At 37.7% G+C, this 17,729-nt stretch overlaps 1 protein-coding gene across 4 annotated transcripts in view; it reads left to right on the forward strand.

The window, feature by feature from the left end:
- GRL (transcription activator) overlaps window positions 1-17,729 on the forward strand; it is a 39,888-nt gene that overhangs the window by 12,961 nt on the left and 9,198 nt on the right. For 2 of the 4 annotated variants that reach the window (XM_088858096.1, XM_088858095.1), the window contains exons 11-15: window positions 5,851-5,983; window positions 8,998-9,108; window positions 9,250-9,336; window positions 10,624-10,817; window positions 17,202-17,347. In XM_088858096.1, the coding sequence (XP_088714222.1) occupies window positions 10,698-10,817; window positions 17,202-17,347 (266 nt within the window). In that variant the 5' untranslated portion in view covers window positions 5,851-5,983; window positions 8,998-9,108; window positions 9,250-9,336; window positions 10,624-10,697. The remainder of the gene's footprint in view (window positions 1-5,850; window positions 5,984-8,997; window positions 9,109-9,249; window positions 9,337-10,623; window positions 10,818-17,201; window positions 17,348-17,729) is intronic. The other 2 variants (XM_088858094.1, XM_088858093.1) reach the window with 1 other exon arrangement.

The following is a 17,729-nucleotide window of genomic DNA, read 5'->3' on the forward strand; positions in this document are numbered from 1 at the left end:
GAAGCAAAGAAAAAAGGTGTTCATCTTGTCAAATGGAGGACATCGTGTATCACTCAGGCAGAAGGAGGTCTCAGGGTATGGGAAATGGCGAACTTCAATATTGTAGGAATGATGAAGTTAACCTGGAGGAAACCGATCATCGTTGTTGACCCGGTTCTTCAAACATCGATATTTTAGAAATTCTTTTATATGGGAGGCTGAAGCAAAAAGAGGATGTTCTCATGCATGGAAGGGGATTCTACTTGGCTTATCGCGTTTGAAAGCCAATGTATAGTAGAGTATTGTTAATTGTCAGATGGTGGATTTTTGGGTAGATCCATGGTAATGCCATTCAGGAGGATTTGGGGGCTGCTGCTTGGAGGAGGGTTTTAGACTTTATTGGAGGTGTACCTCAATCTTTGAATTTGTCCCCTCCCACATCTGCCTTTATGAGAAATACATGGGGGGATGTGGAGAACTATACTCTTCCACTACAACCCAAAAAGAATTCACTGGTTTGGATTCACTCTGCTGATGTCTTGTTCTCAATTAACGGGGCATAGGATTTTATTATGCATCAAGGTTCATTACAACCTATTTGCCGTGCACTTTGGTCTTCTAAATGCCACCCACAGGTGAAATGGTTCTCATGGCTAGCCTTGCACAATCGATCTTCACTTTTATTGCAGCAACGGGGCATATAGTTGGACTCTCTATGTCCCTTTTGTAGCAACCATGATGATAGCCTCTTCCATCCATTATTTGAATGTGCTTTTGCACATGGAGTATGGAGATCATTAGCTTGGAGATGTAGAAAACGGTTCATCCTGGGTATTTCTGCCCTGAGATACTTAGGTGGTAGTTGCTTTTCAAGTTTAAATCTCATGGACTCCGTAATATCTGGCATTCCATCTTTTTTACTAGTATTTGGTTTCTATAGGAGAAGCGCAACAGGAGAGTCTTTGAGTCAAAGATCCACCAAGAGAGAGCACATTGTGAAACAAATTACCTTACATGTTCAAGCATTAGCAGCTGTTAAAAAGTGGTCTTTCTACTTATCAGAAAAGGCCATCATCGGTAATCTTCAGATAACTTGGCATCAACAGAAGTCAGAAACCCTTATTCCAGTGGCGTGGTGATTTCCTGAGGCTCAGAATTACAAGCTCAATATTAACGGTGCTTCTTTGGGAAATCCAGGTGTAGCAGGTGGTGGTGGAGTCATCAGGAGCAGATAGGGTGGTTTCGTTGCTGCTTTTTCGAAGAAATTTGGTTTTTCTTCTAATAAGGCCCTTGAAGGAGTGCAGATGGTTCATAAGAGGAATTGCTTTCCAGTACAGATAGAAAGTGATTCTACCCTAGTTGTGGATGTCATTCAGAATTGATGTCGTGCTCCATGGCGGCTACAAACGATTGCAGATAATTGCCATACCAAACTTTTTACTCATCGATGGTCCATTACACATGTTTTTCAGGAGGCAAATATGGTTGCTGATGCCCTCGCCGAGAGAGCATCTGCTGTCCTCGGTGCTACTGTGTGGCACCGTCGACCACCAAATTTTCTTTCTTCTCTTTTATTACATGATCTGGTGCAACTGCCCTACTATGGAGTTGTACGATAATTGTTCTCTTGTTCTCATTTATTAATGAAAAGCGGGTATCTCCCCCAATGACTTACTCAAAACAAAAGGATAGTCAAATACTTGACGGTGTTTCTTAGTAGCACAAGGTTGCATAGACTCCAAACACAAACATCAGATCCCAGGAGTGATATGCAAAGTGGGCTTGGAGGGGCTTGTGTTTGAATGGATTAGGCAGTTTTAGGTGATGGTATGAAGCTCATAGAGTTTGGGGTAAAATGAAGTGGATTTTAAGTTGCTTGTCCACTGCACATTTTTATGTGTTGCTCAATGGAGTCTGTAAAGAATCTTTCCCTAGTTTGAAAGGTTTGAAACATGGAGAACCCCTCTTCCCCTTCTTGTTCTTGATTCTGGCTGAGATTATCATGCCAGTTAATCTCTAATTAGAATACCCTTCTTTTTTGTTAAACCTTTTTTTGTTCGTTCTCTCAATTTATTTCTTCCCTCACTCTAAATCTTTGTCTCCTTCATATGGGCTTAAGCTCCCAAAAATTTTCTTCCCTTTCTTCACCAGTCCAACAAAAGAAAGTTCTCATAATCTGTTGTCTCTCTTTACCAATAAGAAAACTTAGAGCCTTCCCTAAAGCTTCCTTTTTCTCATCTTGTTACAAAGGAACTAGGGTTTCCTTTCTTTCCCATATAGTGACTTCTAGTATATTTTGAAAATTTTCAAGGCTGAATCCAACCAATTTGACTGATCCACTGATCTGGATCGTCAATTCGTTCATCCGAGTCGGTTTTTGGCTTGCCAAATAGACCTGCAAATGAAGAGACTTCAACAGGGACATGACTTCGGCTAAGAGGACCTCTTTTCAAACACTTCGATTGTAACCCCACAATAAAGTATATGTTTCAACTTCTGGTTCTCTCACCAAGTTTTCACTAAGTAAATATCCTTAAGGAGCGCAAACAAAGTAAAATTGTATTTAATTTGCTGACTAAGACATAGAAATGGGGCTCCTTTTAATTTATGGATCTAGGAAGGCGTTTTGGAAAGAAAAAGAGCCTGATTGAATGGACAAAATGGCTTTATCATCTCTTATTATAACTTTACCTTTTCTGGCAATATTGAATTAAAGACGAGAAGTTACCTGCCTCTAAGGTTTCGTGGTTGGCAGCTCTAGTATCTATGATCCATGATACATTGTTGGGAGTCACTTTTGACCGTGATATGTTCATTTTAGCTATAAAATGTTATAGGGCTGCATTCTAAAGGTTTGGGTATATTGGTGATAACAAACAACGGTGTGATTCTTCTTTCTGCAAAGCTGATAAACATAGAAGTCATTGGACTGCTGCCCTGACCTTGATATGTGTCGCTTGGGCCTCCTGACATCCATCTCCATGTGATTGTCCCTGTTGCCCATTTTGTTGTCATTGAAATCTTTGACCTTGATATTCGCCATACAATGTGAAGTTCCTTTCTTGACCACGGTTTTGTCTTCCTTGTCCATGGCCACAATCTGAATTGAAGAAGGAAGAGGAAATATGCAAAACATCAGGACTATGGTCCTCATTCTTGTCTCTACTTCTGCTTCCATTCATTTTGAACATTGATTCATGTTGTAATAGAAGAGGTCTAAGCTCATGGAATGAAAGGATTGGTGGCTTGGCTAAACCAGATGTCACAAACATATTATATTCATCTCCAATCCTTAATGTATATAAGCTAACTTTCTTCATCTGAGACTATCTGGGCAATGGCTGTTAACCATAGTCGTCGGGTGCGGGTGTGTTCCCGAGAGCAGGAAGGGGCTCGAGTCTATTGAACCGTGGATTGTTGGAAGCTTGTGGTTGGGATCGTCATCCGTACGATCCTATATCAAGGGAGCGCGATCCTTGTCATAGGGATGCACGATTCCATGGGGAAGGAATCACAATAGTATGTTCTAAGGGATCAAGAATGATGCATGGGTTCACAGTACCAGTGGGCACAAACTTGAATCACTGCATATGAATCAGTGCCAAGTAGAGAAAAAATCATACGCATTGTGTCATACACTTGAGAACCGCGGTTTGAACGTGCTGGGAACGCCAATCACAATATAGGGATCCGCATTCCATCCAAGATTCCTAGCTGGAACCTTGGAATCGAGGTTCTGGTGTGAGTCCGTGACCTTTCCTACAAGGTTCCAGCAACTATGCCGTGAACTTATCACAAATGCTTTTACCTTAGTGAAATGTTTTCTAATGCTATAAATAAAATTACCTATTTCTCATTTCACCAGTTCTCGTCGCAGATGCATTAATATTGACTTGAAAGTTGGGCATAGAGCGAATGCTTAATGTCCCCAACCTCCTTGGCAGTTGAGATGCCTAATATTTATGTCCAAACTTCTAGCGTAAGAGTTGCAGTCAATCAATCTATAAGTGCCTGATCAACTGCATACCACTCTTGCATACTGGGTTTGAGACACACATCTTCTCTCCAGTTCCTTCTTTACATATTTTTGTTCTATAAATTTGGGAGGTTCATGATCAGACTCATGAAGGTGCCCCATAGCTTGTAAACCATCAAGAAAAGGGAGCCATCAAGATGCCCCATAACTTGCAAACCATCAAGAAAAGGGGCAATTTGACCCATGTAGGAAATTCGAGGAGTCAAGTTTAATGCTTAGGATATATGGCAGTATTGAAGTGAGCGAGGTTCACTAGAGGGAGTAGTTTGTCGGGAGGAGGACGATATTGCAATAAGATCTGAAGGAAGCTGATATTTTTTTAAAGAAAAGTAGAAATATTTTTTTATTTTTTCAGGATAGAGTTGAGGATGAAGAAAGAATTTTGAGATTAAGATAGAGAGAATAGGGTTTAGAGATGGGGAAATAATTTCAATTTAGGATATTAGGGTTTAAAGAAATATTTTTTTATTTTTTCAGGATAGAGTTGAGGATGAAGAAAGAATTTTGAGATTAAGATAGAGAGAATAGGGTTTAGAGATGGGGAAATAATTTTCAATTTAGGATATTTCAGGTTTAAATGGAGAGAAAAAAATGAGCGAAGAAGATGAGTAGGCAGATAGATTAGGGTTTGAAGAAAGAGGAGAAGCAGAGATAGAGAGTGGGAAATATAAAGAGGTGAAGAAGAGGAGTGATTATGGGTTATCTTGATTGGGTATGATTATGTTGAGAAGATCTTTGAACCTGCTCTCATGCAATGAAAGGAAACATGAAATAGCACCTTCCACAAGCCTTCCACGAAGGAGGAACACAGGGAAACGAAGAAGTGAGGAATGCATGCTACACACTCCACATATTCATGATATTTCTTTTGTATAAGGATTACACACTTTAGGGTTGTAAATGAAGTTTCACTCTTACCACTAATACATTTCAATAGTACATCACATGTAAAATATATTCAGATCTACAGAAATGCCGTCAAGGGGTAATATGCCATCTTTAATAGCAAGTCACAAATGTGCAAGAGAATTTCATTTATCTGATTTTATGATGAAATAGATTTTGATGTGATCTATCTTTGTAATCGTCTTTTTTGAAAATGATGAGGAAACTACATTATAAGTAGGCCCCTTAGAATATCTTGTAACTCAAAGATTGTAACTCATACCTGGAAAAATGATGACACATGTCCATACATGTTACATGGCAAGAAATTCATCTCACTAGCCTTGTCAGAAAAGTATATCAAGGAGTTTGGCTCATTAGAGATACTTGTGATGATTCCTTTATGTAAGTAATGAGTTAACTTTTAAACGAAGTAGCTTCTTATCATAACTTACATCAAAGAATCACTATGTATCTGTCTCTGTCATGTATGAACTCATCTGGAGTAAGTTTTATTTTTAAGCTTATTTACCCTTATCCTTTGTATATCAGTTGATTTTCTTCTTGGAAAAATGTACTTATGAATCTTAATAATTTGTTCCATCTTATTTTTTGGTTCTAGCCTTTTTCTACTTTAATGATTGTATCTGTACTTCTATTAGTATTGAAAGATCATTATAAGAATGAAAAGGAGATATCAAAGAGATGCTAAGGTAACATCGCAATGATGGAAAGGAAACTTCTACTTATTGATGAAATTGTAATCATTCTGCTTATAAGCATGTAGCACAGTTTCTTTATTGCTGTCTTTTACTTTCTAGTGGGCGCATCCTTGATTTATTTTACATTTCATTGGAAGTTTGCATGACTTGAAGTTATTTGTAATCTAAAGACATGCTCTATAGGTTCTCTTTCTCCTAAATGCATTATATGTGTTTGGATGATTGCAGTGATGTGCAAGACCAAGCTTTAGTGTCTTGCGATGCCATACATCATGAAAGGAGAGTTTTACTGAAACAAGAGATTGGGAGAATGGTATTGTTTTTTACTGACCTGCCCAGTCTGCTTGCTCCTAATATCCAGGTGGGTCTAACAGCATTCTTTCTTCTAAACATTTATGGATTTCTTTTCATTCATTCTGTGCACCTATTATTGCTTGTATAATTTCCTATTTGTAGTTTTTTTTACCATCTATTTATATTGTGCATGATGACTTATGCTCATAGGAGAAGGGGAATATGATGCCCCGTCATTTGGTTGAAATTTATTTAAAGATGAACAGAGGTGTTACTTTAAAATGAAACTGCTTCCAAAAAAATAAAAAAATTAAAGAGAATGAACAAAATTACTTAAGCGTATAGTGAGGGACCTATTTTAGTTGTGGGAGGTCAATGAGACTAGGGGATAGGACATTCTGTGACAGTCTGGCAATGCATGAAAGCCAGACTTGTGGGAATATGAATTTGAGCAACGGGTTGTTCTTTAAAGAGTGGGCTCTAAAATCCAAGGGAACTATTGGCTACAAAAACCTCTGTAAATATGTTCTGAGACAAGTACACATAATAAAACTCTAGTTTGCAAGTGATGACTGACACCAAGAATCATTTATAATTTCTCCATGAGTGAATAATATAAATGTAATGGCTACATCACAGATGTGGACACATTTGACTTCATATTATTTGGCGTATCATATATAACAAAGAGGAAGCAGTAGAATTATTGGAGACACTATCAAAAGAAAGAGAGGAAGAATATGCCAGTTATACTTCTTATTGGAATGGCTATGAAAGGTTTCCGGGATGGTAATGAGAATATCAGATCTGGTTATGATAGAATCGTGGTTCCGAATGACATTGGAGCCATGATTTTGGGCATGCAGATCTGCATCCCACTTGCTAGGGAACTCTTTCCCAAATAAGAAGAATCAAGTTCCCATAACTCCAGGTACGAGATCCAAATACGCAAGGAAGCATCTGGAATCGAGATCCGGTCACTCGGAGTGCGGGATCGAGAGTGGACCGTTACATGGGCAGTCCTGGTAACTATGCTTCAAACGCTTTGTCTAGCTAAACAAATTGCAGCTTTACTATACTCCATCCGTGAACAGTGGAATGCCATTTACGTTGGTGGCCAAGACAAAATTTCTTTGATCACTTGCCATAACCTCCATGGGTATATCATCATTTGACTAGACCATCCAAGTTCCTGCTAGCAACTTTTTGGAACTTTTGTTTGAATTTGTACTTCCTGTTAAATGTATTCCTGGATGTTATCCTTGTTGTAACTTATTAGGCTTAAGAGAAACCTATAAGGCTAAAAGAAATCTCTGGTGGAAGCCAGGGCGTTACCAACGACGATCCACATATGACAGCATTTTTGAAGTATACGACAGTTACTTTACCCATTTGGAAGCGTACATGCATCATATATCATTAAGGAACAAGGAAGGCATTATGAGAACACTAGATCCCCCTTATACTAAGAAACAGAACTGCTGCTTAATTGCCAGTATGTGTTTGTGTTGCACCATCCCCATTATTACCTTGCAAGAGAAAACTATGGTTGGAGGTGTAGAAAAACTGCAGTTCGATCATTGGATGACCTGGATCCTTCAAGGTGTTTGAGAAACTGCAGTTGAATGATTCAGAAGGAGAGGCTTGCAACTGCGTCATGATGCCCTAAGGGTGTGGTGATGGGGGGGTGGGGGGGTGGGGGGGGGGGGGGGGCGGGGGGGGGGGGGGGCAGCATTAGCATAACTGAAGCATTTATAATTCATATTCCACTTATCAAGACCCCAGCAACCCGGAGGATGAAGCCATAATTCAAGAAGGAATTTTTTTCCTACTTTGATCAATCTGAACATCCAAGAATGTGAAAATGGTTACCTCTACCTCAATAAGATTCATTGCGACTTCTAATACGGCTTATGGAACACATTTAGAGAAGTTTTCAATCCAGAGAGCTGATTCTTTGAATGTTCATCATGCTGGAACAGGAGAGAATCGTGCTGGGACTCGATGAACTTGTGCTTTATTCAGTTGTGTAGATGGAGTCCATTATGGAGCCTGTGGCCATGTATTTTTCTGGGCGACCTTTTCGTAACTGAAGTTAACAGAAACAAAACTAACCTAGAGCACATGTATTCCCCATTGAGGAGCAAACAATCGTCCACCACTGTGCACTACACATGCAACATAAAACTTTGACTAAAAACAAATTTGATAACTGGATATAAAATATCTCCAATTATGTTGAATGTGAAGGAAATCCTAGGGAAATCCAGTTTTACCATTATTATATGCAGAGACCATCTTCATCGTTAGGTAGTGGGATTTGTTTATTAGACCATCCTCATCGTTAGGTAGTGGTTCCACTTCAATGGCTTATCGTGTATACTCAATGGCCAGCATAAGTCATTTGCTGAATTTTGTGAGATCCTAGACCAGAGTATATATCCCTCACATGTTCAGCACCTCCTACCACTACTTTTGGACATGACCACACATTGATTTCAAACCACTCAAAACGAGAAATTTTGCCAGCAAATCACATGGGATGTTTATCTTATTTTTCTATTGAAATCCTATCCATAGTTTTAAGAACCTTCTACAGGCATTCTTCCTCGCAGAGCATACTCTTCCTTGGAAATTTCTAATGCAAATCATCTCTTCAATCACTTTTGATGCTCTCTTACTCTCAAAGGTTCCTTAGTCATATCTTGTAATTCTTTTCTTATCCAACCTTCCAGAGATGGTGTATTTTATGGGAACTTAATTGATACGAAAGGCTACACCTACTGTTACTCCATTTGATATTCAATTGATCCTAATATTTATTTAAATTTAACTTTATCCTGAATCTCAAAATGTAGTGATTAAAGATTCTTTTTATGATATTATCTTAGTTGAGGCATTGTGCACGTTATGCCAAATTCTCATACAGTCTAAATAACATGTTGAAAGGATCTTTTAAATGTCAATATGGTTAACATGAGGGGGGGTTAGCAAGTTTATGCTTATCTGAATTTCTTACCTTTTCTAACAGAATTTCCTATCATATTTTTTGTTATATTTGTTCTTGTTGATTCCTTGTAGATGGTATTTTCTGCAATGGCTTTTGCCCAATATGAGGTCCTATGGTACTTCCAACACATTGGAGTTGCATCTTCAAAATCCAGAGCTGCACGGGTGATATCGGTTGAAATAGTAAGCAACATTCTCCCCACCATCCTATGACTAAAACAATGCTATATATGAATGTGGATTTATTGTGATTTATCTTTTGAGGTGGACCATGCTCCCATTTATGCCAAATCGTTAACCATGAATGTATGGTTTTGGCTGCAGGATGCAAATGATCCAACTTTAGGTTTCTTGTTAGATGGAATGGACAGGCTCTGTTGCTTGGTACGGAAATATGTTGCAGGTTAGGCAGTGAGTATAACTTGAACTCATTTCTCATTCTGCTTTTTGCTTAGAAGATGATTGCCAAATTTTGACATTTGTTGAATTTAACTAGGTTTCATTGTTCCAACTTTAGCAAATGAGATTCTCGTATGAATTGCTTGGTGTTTCCAGATTCTTTCATATTCTATGCATTTGATTCAAAACCCAATTTGTTTCTAAATCTCTTATAGTGAAAAACGTTAACCAGAAGTGTGAGCCTAAGTTAATGTACCATTTTCCTTTTGCTTGCAAACAAAATTCTCATGAAAATTCTTGTATTAACTCCATATTATCAACTTCAATTAGTACTCTGTGCCTTAGATTTGTCAGGAACTTACTGCAATTTCATCCATAACGTTGCCCAGTCCTATCAAATCATTTATTCAGTAGATGGTTGCACATTGATGCTTATAGGATGCAAATTTTTTTTTTTTAATATATATCTAGTATAGGATACACAGTTGGAAATGACTAGCAGTTATTACCAGTTTTCACTTTTTATATTGGGTTCAGCTGTAAGATGTGTTGATATGTTTTTTCCGGTTGCGTTATCTGACTTGTACTCAGAGTTCTTCTCTTTTTCTTGTGAGAAATCCACCAAAGCATGCATGTCTATTATCGCAGAAATATAAGTACACCTTCGTTGTCTGGTTTCAGTGATTAATAACAGTTTCAGGTTTGTGGGTTTATTTTAAGGGTGCGGTTTCTATAAGGTTGCAACCTTAAACAATCCAATTAAGGCGCACCTTAAAATTTTATCGTAACATGTAATTTTATTGTAAAAAATTCTTAGTATTATCTTAAAATCTATTTTCATACCTCATTAAAAAAATTTAAAGTTCAAAGTGAACATGTAATTTTTTTATTCATATTGGTAACAAATAGCTAGTCAGTTCATCATTTGACTTGCAAGATTCAATGAACTTACAACAGATAGAAGGTCTTAAGCAAGTGTGAGCATAAATCCAAATATGTTTGTTTAGATACTTCATTCTATAACAAATAGACCCTTGATTATATTACCTTCTCTGGAAGGCTAGCTATTTGTTACCAATATGAATAAAAAAATGATTTTACACAAACTTGGACCTAATTTGAGCTGTGCTTTGTAATCTTTTTGCATTTGTTCCTTTTTGTCAACTTTAGTTTTGTCCATGAGACTTAGGATTCCCCTCTCTTAACCAAAAAAAAAAAGTAAAAGCAAAGAGCTGTACCTATTGGGTTTTCCATTTGACTAACTCATAATACTTACAAAGTAATCTGATTTATATGCAGCAATAAGGGGATATGCATTATCATATCTAGCGTCTTCTGCTGAAAGGATCCGTTTTTTGCTTGGTACCCCTGGAATGGTGGCTCTGGACATTGATGCAACCTTGCGGAGTCTTTTTCAGCAAATGGTGCATTGCCTTGAGACTTTACCAAAATCCCAACGGGAGAACATGTCTGCGGTTACATGTGACTTATCTGTAAGGGTTACCTCCTCCTCCTCCTTGTATCTTATCAGTAATCTATGATATATCTATGCCTTTGGCTCAAGAAAATCTAAGCAAACTATCTATTGATTGTCGGTTCTTGCTAACTTAATTCAAGAGTTTTGAATGCTTTTCTTTATGTATTTTTTATATACACCTGTGGATTTTCTCATACATCTGATAGTAATACAATCCGAGGAATGTAATTACAAACTACCGTATTTATTGTAGCTTCAGTAACCTATATGTCTGATATTTATTGTGGCTTCAGTAACCTATATGTTCAGTAAACTATCTCCTCACCAAATTGGTACTTGTATTGTATGTTAAATATTGGAAGTATGGAGGAGGGGATGAAAGTTAAATATATTGTCCTTAATTTGTATCTCTTTTTAATAGGATCATACAGTAGAATAGTGGCTTCCTTTGCGACTATGAATGCACATGTCATAGGATAGTCTTGTGTTAGGGTACGAACTCATGTCCCATGAGTCATGACCATCCTATACAGGGCCGTTACTAAAAAAGTACTTGGGTTTGATATTTTCTTTTTGGTTCTCCTACCCGTAGCCAAACACATCAACCATGAGGCACACTCATAACCATAGTCCTGACTTGGAGGTGACACTCACCTCCGCAAGAGATTACTCTCTCATTGAAGTCACTCATTGCCTCATGTACTCGGTATATGCTTCTGGGCCCTAGTATGCCAAGCACCCAGAATCATTCCTTCTCACTCACTCCCGCTGAGTGAGAGAATTCTTAGCTTTAAGGCCTTGAAAGGCCATAAATCCAACTGTCAACAGAGATGTGGGTAAGGCTCTGTTTGCATAGGAAGCTTTTGCATTTTAGTTGCAAGAATCTTGTACTTTGGTAGCTTACCACACCTCAATACTAGTGTTGTTTACTGATTACTGGCCAAAACCAAATAGAAAATTTGTCTGTATGGGCCTTGCTAGTGAGTCGGCTCTCTGTAGCCATAGAAAGGGACTTGGCTCTCTGTGGCCATCGACGGGGACAAGGCCAATGTGATTGCATGGGGTAGTGGAAGGATGGAGTGCCCATGGCACTACACAAAATATTTGAGGAGCTATTCACATAATCAGTGGGCCAAGGGTATCCTTTCATTGCTTATGGAGGCAGTCAATGAGTCTGTATATTTGTTAGCAAGATATGGAGTCTATAAAACATCTCTGGCAGTAACTCAGTTTGATACTCAGAAAATCATGCACAGACTATATTTTGTGTGATAGATACTCATTTGCGTGTGTATGTGTGTGTTGATATGACAGATTTTATACATCCATTTGTTGATCAATGAAGCTAAGAATTAAAAACAACAAAGTCTGTTTCTTAGACGATTTTTTAGTAAAATTTAGATTCTATTCAAGGTATTTCTTTGATCTCTTTGCAGAAAATAAGAAACATAAAATTTATTTATATGTATGCAAGATGCCTCATGGCTAGCCCAAATCAAATAGTCAAATGCTTTATATTCTTTAATAGGATGAAGTATATAAATCGTCATATAACTTGTCTAGTTTTTTTATTTTGGGAGACTTTTCTCCCTTGAAAATCCAGGACAGAATAAATCTGGTGATTTTCAAACACCAACCTTCATGCATAATTTCATTTACCAAAAGATCATTTTTTTAAGCGTAATTGTTTTGTACTGTATTCATAGATAAATGTTCTACAAAATTGGCTTACATATGTGATACAGACAAGAATTCTGGATATTAAAAGGAAGGATATCACAAGTTATCTTATCGGGGCAACGAGTAGGTTCAATCTGGAGAGTCCTCTGGTTAGACCATCTGCAAGCTCATTTGATGCTCTTCATGAGAATAGAAAAAGAAAAAATGAGGCTGTTAAAATGTTGGATTATATAGTTTACTAAGAGATGATGGTGTGCGTTATATTTAAAATGCTCTGCACTAGCTATCAAGAGAACTAGATCAAACCGTTCTTAAAGTATACATGCCAAACCTTTTTTCAAGTGTGTATTCTAGGATTTGCACAATTAAATTTTGTAGTATGCATTCCAAACCTATTTTCAAATCTATGGATCTGCTCATGCTCCCCATTCCATGATCAGTAATTCAGCTTGTCATATACCCCCTCTACGTGTGATATTAGTATGAAATTTGAGTTTAATATATTTGCAAAGTAGCTGATGGAGAAAGAAACCACAGAAAGAAGAAAACAAAGATCTGAGGTATTGATTCAAAGATAATCGAGGCTTATATGCCAAGCTTCAATGATTACCAATGATTTGAACAGGAATCACAATGCATAAATTCTCAAAACTGCCGTCATCCTTATCCTTTCATTATAATCTATTATAGACCAAATCCTAACCAAAATTTCCTTTCGACTTGTAATCTAAACAAATCTACCCCTAAACTTAGAACAGCCAAGAAGACTTACTCGACTTGGCTGAAAGTCACCCCTTTAAGACTTGGCACATCCCACGCCGTTTTACATAAACAATGGCACACTCTGATCCTATTGGCCCTGCTGAATTCTTTGAGTTGGGAAGCTCTTTAGGTAATATGATGCAGGAAGGAAAAGCAGGAAATTAAATCCACTTTTTTTCTAAACCTTAATTAAGTAAAATCAGCAATATTGGATAAAGAACATGGCTGTAAATCAAGTTAAGAGAAGAACTTTTTTCTTTCACAAAATAATTTTCATTCTCATAACATATCCCAAAATATGATATCTATTCTTTTATAAGCATATGAAACCCTAATTTAACTTGAGATCCAAGTAAACATTTCAGACTCTAAAATATCTCTAAAACATTGCTAAAATTTCAAAAACACCCAGTGAACAGTAACTCGTGAATAGTAATTGTGAACAATACTATGAATAGTACTTGTGAATAGTAAATACTAAAATATAAGAAAACCCTAAAATTTCAAAAAAACTTAAAATGCTAAAACTAAAATCAAAATCTACATCCTTTAAAATTGAATAGAAATTAAAAATCCATCCCTCAAATCGAAAATGATGTTCCCTACATCTAGGTCTTCTATCACTATCCTCATCATCCGACTCCACGCGTTGAGCGCGAAAGTGAAAAGGCTTGTACTCGAGATCCTTTTGGGCTGAAAGATCACCTTCTTACTCATTATTGCAGCTCGCGAATTGTTGCGCTTGCAGCTGTACTTGCATTTCGAGTTCCTCTATTATGTCATCTATGAGATCACAAAGTGGATCTAGAAAAATCCCTCTTTTACAACCCCTCATTGCTGCCATGAGTTCGCTGAAATCACAAATCCTAGACAAATAATCAATAAAAATTGTTGAAATCAACAATATTTAGGTTGTTTTGGTAAAACTTATGTCAAAATCAACAAACCCTAGATCCCTATTATAACTTCCCCACTTTGTTGTGGACCTAAGGCACCAAAAAAATGATGCTACAGTAACTCTTACAGTGCTACAATACTTTCTGTGTAGATTGCGGGCTCTGATACCACTTCATGCAAGAAGAAAAGATGGGAAGTTTGTTGAGGATTTAGCCCTGGCTCTCACAAGCTTACATCCCCACATAGGAGGCCACGAAGTTCTCATGTCTTATAAACTATCCCTGGGCGTCTCTCCAACCTCAATAAGAGATGACCATAAAAAACCCCTCTACATTAGGGCCATATGCCCAGGGGAAAGGGTCTTATACATGACCAAGGCCATAGACCGCCTAACCCTAGGTCAGCCAATTAACATACATACTTTTACTGAAGTGTATAATCATATATAAATCATTATTTACATGCTCTCATAGGCTTTAAAGGCCACAAACCCTAACAATACCACTACAGCCTTAGGCTCCTCTAATGGCCATCATGTGCAACTAGTGTCCAAGGCACTTGAGCCAACCACCTTTGACCCACTCTGACACCAGATTGATGGAGAAAGAGATCACAAAGAAAACGAAGATCTGAAGTATTGATTGAAGAATAACGGAAGCTTACATGCCAAGCTTCAATAAGACAGAAATTACAAAGCATAAAATATCAAGACTGCCATCCTTTCATTATAATTATTTAGAGACCTAAATCTAACGTGGACCAACTGTTATATACTCGAAATTTGGACCTTAAAAAAAAGAAAGAAAAAGAAAAGAAAAAACAAGAAAGTCCAAAATTTACTTCTACCCTTCACTCAAAAAAGATGAATCTACCGTTAAACTTGCACTAGAAAGTTTCCAAGGCCAATTTGGCATTCTTTTAGCAAATCGTACTGGCAATATTGGTTTTGCATGTACACAACCCTTCCGATACCTTTTACACCAGTGGTCATAAGCAGTGATTCAAAAAGTGGACCGCCCAGTTCCTAGGCGGTATGGAATCCGCCTAGGTGGGCGCTCAGCGCCCAGCCCAGGACCTACGCCCCGCCCAGAGGCGGAAATGGGTTTGGTGGGGGCATTTTTTATCCGTTTTTTTTGTACTAAAGGGCCAAAAGTTGGGTTTTTAGGTTTATTTGAAACCTAAAACTTATTGGAACCCATTTTAGAGAGAGAAAGGCCCCAAAAAACTAGTTTTTGGTGAATTCTTTAGGATCGAAGGGTTTCTCAAAGTTAACAAAAATTGATCAAAACATCACCCATTGATATGAGATTTAATTTTTGATGTTTTATACTGGTGTATTGTAGATAGTGGATTTGTAGTTTCACTAGTTTGATACTTTGGTTTGGTAATTTAGTTGGTTGGTAAATTTTGAGTTTTAATTGGATATGGAGTTACCAACTTATGGAGTATGCGCTAAATGCTAATGTGTAGTATAATTTGAATTATGATGTGCTCTAAATACCTAATTTTTATTTTTTGTACAATATATGTAACTGTTTAAACTGTAAAATCCTTTTTGGATTCAACTGGGCTGCCCAAGTTTTGGGTGCCCGCCTAGACGTTGGGCGACCTGGATCCCCTAGGCCGCTCAGGAGCCGCCTAGCGCTTTTTGAAGCACTGGTCATAAGCCCAAGTTGTGTATATAGTCAAGCCCAAGTGGTCATAAGCCCAAGTGGTCATAAGCACATGTATACAGCCCAAGTTGCACACGTTGTCTATACAGCCCTTCCGATACCTCGGGGAGGTACAGTGCCGAAATCGGCTAAATCACCGGCGCATATGATCCATTTATGTTGTTACCCGTATTGTGAGCGCACCATATCTGTCGCTCAGAAAATTAAATTTGTACAAAAGTTTCTGGATGCCTGGGTCTAGCACTTGAGCTTCAGTTGTGTCCATCCTTCCCTTGTATCCTACAATTTCCTAGAGCCTCATTGAGGACACTCTGTGAGTCTCATTCATTTATATATGGAAATAAGTGTCTGAGTTATTTTTCATCAACTGAATATGACACTTACCTGGAATTCTGGTTCTCATTCATATAAAATTAGATGGGGGTGCTGGACTGTGCCCAACTAAACATAAAGTAGTTCACTTATATGTAGGCAAACAACAGGCCACGGTGAAAAGTTCAGTGATATTATGACATACACTGACAGTGATACAAATTGTTATTTCACCGAAAGTCAAAACCAGCAGTTCATATGCATTAGAATCAAATAGAAGCATTTGTGTCCACTTGTATACGAGTTTGTTTTGATTTCAGTATCATGTTGCTAAAGCAACCAAGGTGATGAATCCAAACAGATATGATTTTGCATTTAACGACCGAAAACTGTTGATCCTATTAGGAAAAGAGCCTGGGCTTAATTGGTTAGCTCTTGAAGATTTGCAACGCTACATCTTAGGCTCATTTCCTACCAGGGTAGGGGCCCTCTCCCCACTGACTCACCCAAAAAAAAAAAAAAACTGTTGATCCTATTTGTATAAGAACACTATTTTGTAGTATGAGGAAAACGACTATTGGAACACTTTGCAGCCCTGGAGAAAAGAAAATTTAAAATAATTAATAATATTTAGATCTTCAACACGCTCAGACATGATTTGGAAAAGCATATACTTATTGCCTTCCCCAATTTTTAAAAACGGATTGGAGGGGTGGATCATCCGCCTCCGTTCACTATCCTTGTTAGCTGGATCGGCTGGATCGGCTGGATTGGCAATTCTAATCGTTCTCGGATCGTCTGGATCGGTGATCAATAAAAAATTAAAAAATAAATGAAATAAAATTCAAATTTATAAGTAGAGGTTTATGGGGTGGGGATTTAAGGGGGAATGCCAGCTACACTTTTGTATATGTCAAGCATTGGTGGAACATGATTCATCTGCTCAGCACTTGTACTGAATTCTATCAGCACTTATACTGAATTCTATATCCGGAACTCAGTTTCATTTATTCAAACTTCAGAAGCAGTCTTCAATGTGCTCATCTTTTCTGAATTTGGTGCTCCTGTGCTTCCAGGAATTGCGTAAGACCTGGTTATCGATTTTAATGATTGTCACTTCTTCCCGGTCAGCTATAAATATCAGACACCTGGAGAAAGCTACAGTCTCTACAGGGAAGGAAAGTCTGGTATCAGAAGGAAATGCTGTTTACAGTTGGTCAAGGTGCTTCCCTTTAAATTTAGTTTTCTTCACATCCTCATTTACATGGGGTTTCTATTTTCTTATGGGATATGTATGGCATAGCCAATGAGGAAAACAAATATGACTCACATTTTTTCAGGATGCTACATCATGTAAATGCATAGTAACTTGTAATCCTAGCAAATATTCTGAAGCAATTGTAGGTTGCAATTATAAATAGACTGCCGAGCAGATATCATAAAAAATGTCTGGAGTTATCATGAAGTGTTTTACAGTTGCCATTATAGTGATGTGACCTTACAATGCAAACCAAATGGTATCTTTACTCACGTAATGACTTATAATAGTGGCCAATAGTTTAGAGGTCCAATATTTTCTCACTGTACATCAATGACAAAAGGAT

Source organism: Amborella trichopoda, chromosome 2 (genome assembly GCF_054954075.1).
Source record: "Amborella trichopoda isolate Santa Cruz 75 chromosome 2, AtrichopodaSantaCruz75HAP2 v2.0, whole genome shotgun sequence".
Classification (NCBI taxonomy): Eukaryota; Viridiplantae; Streptophyta; class Magnoliopsida; order Amborellales; family Amborellaceae; genus Amborella; species Amborella trichopoda.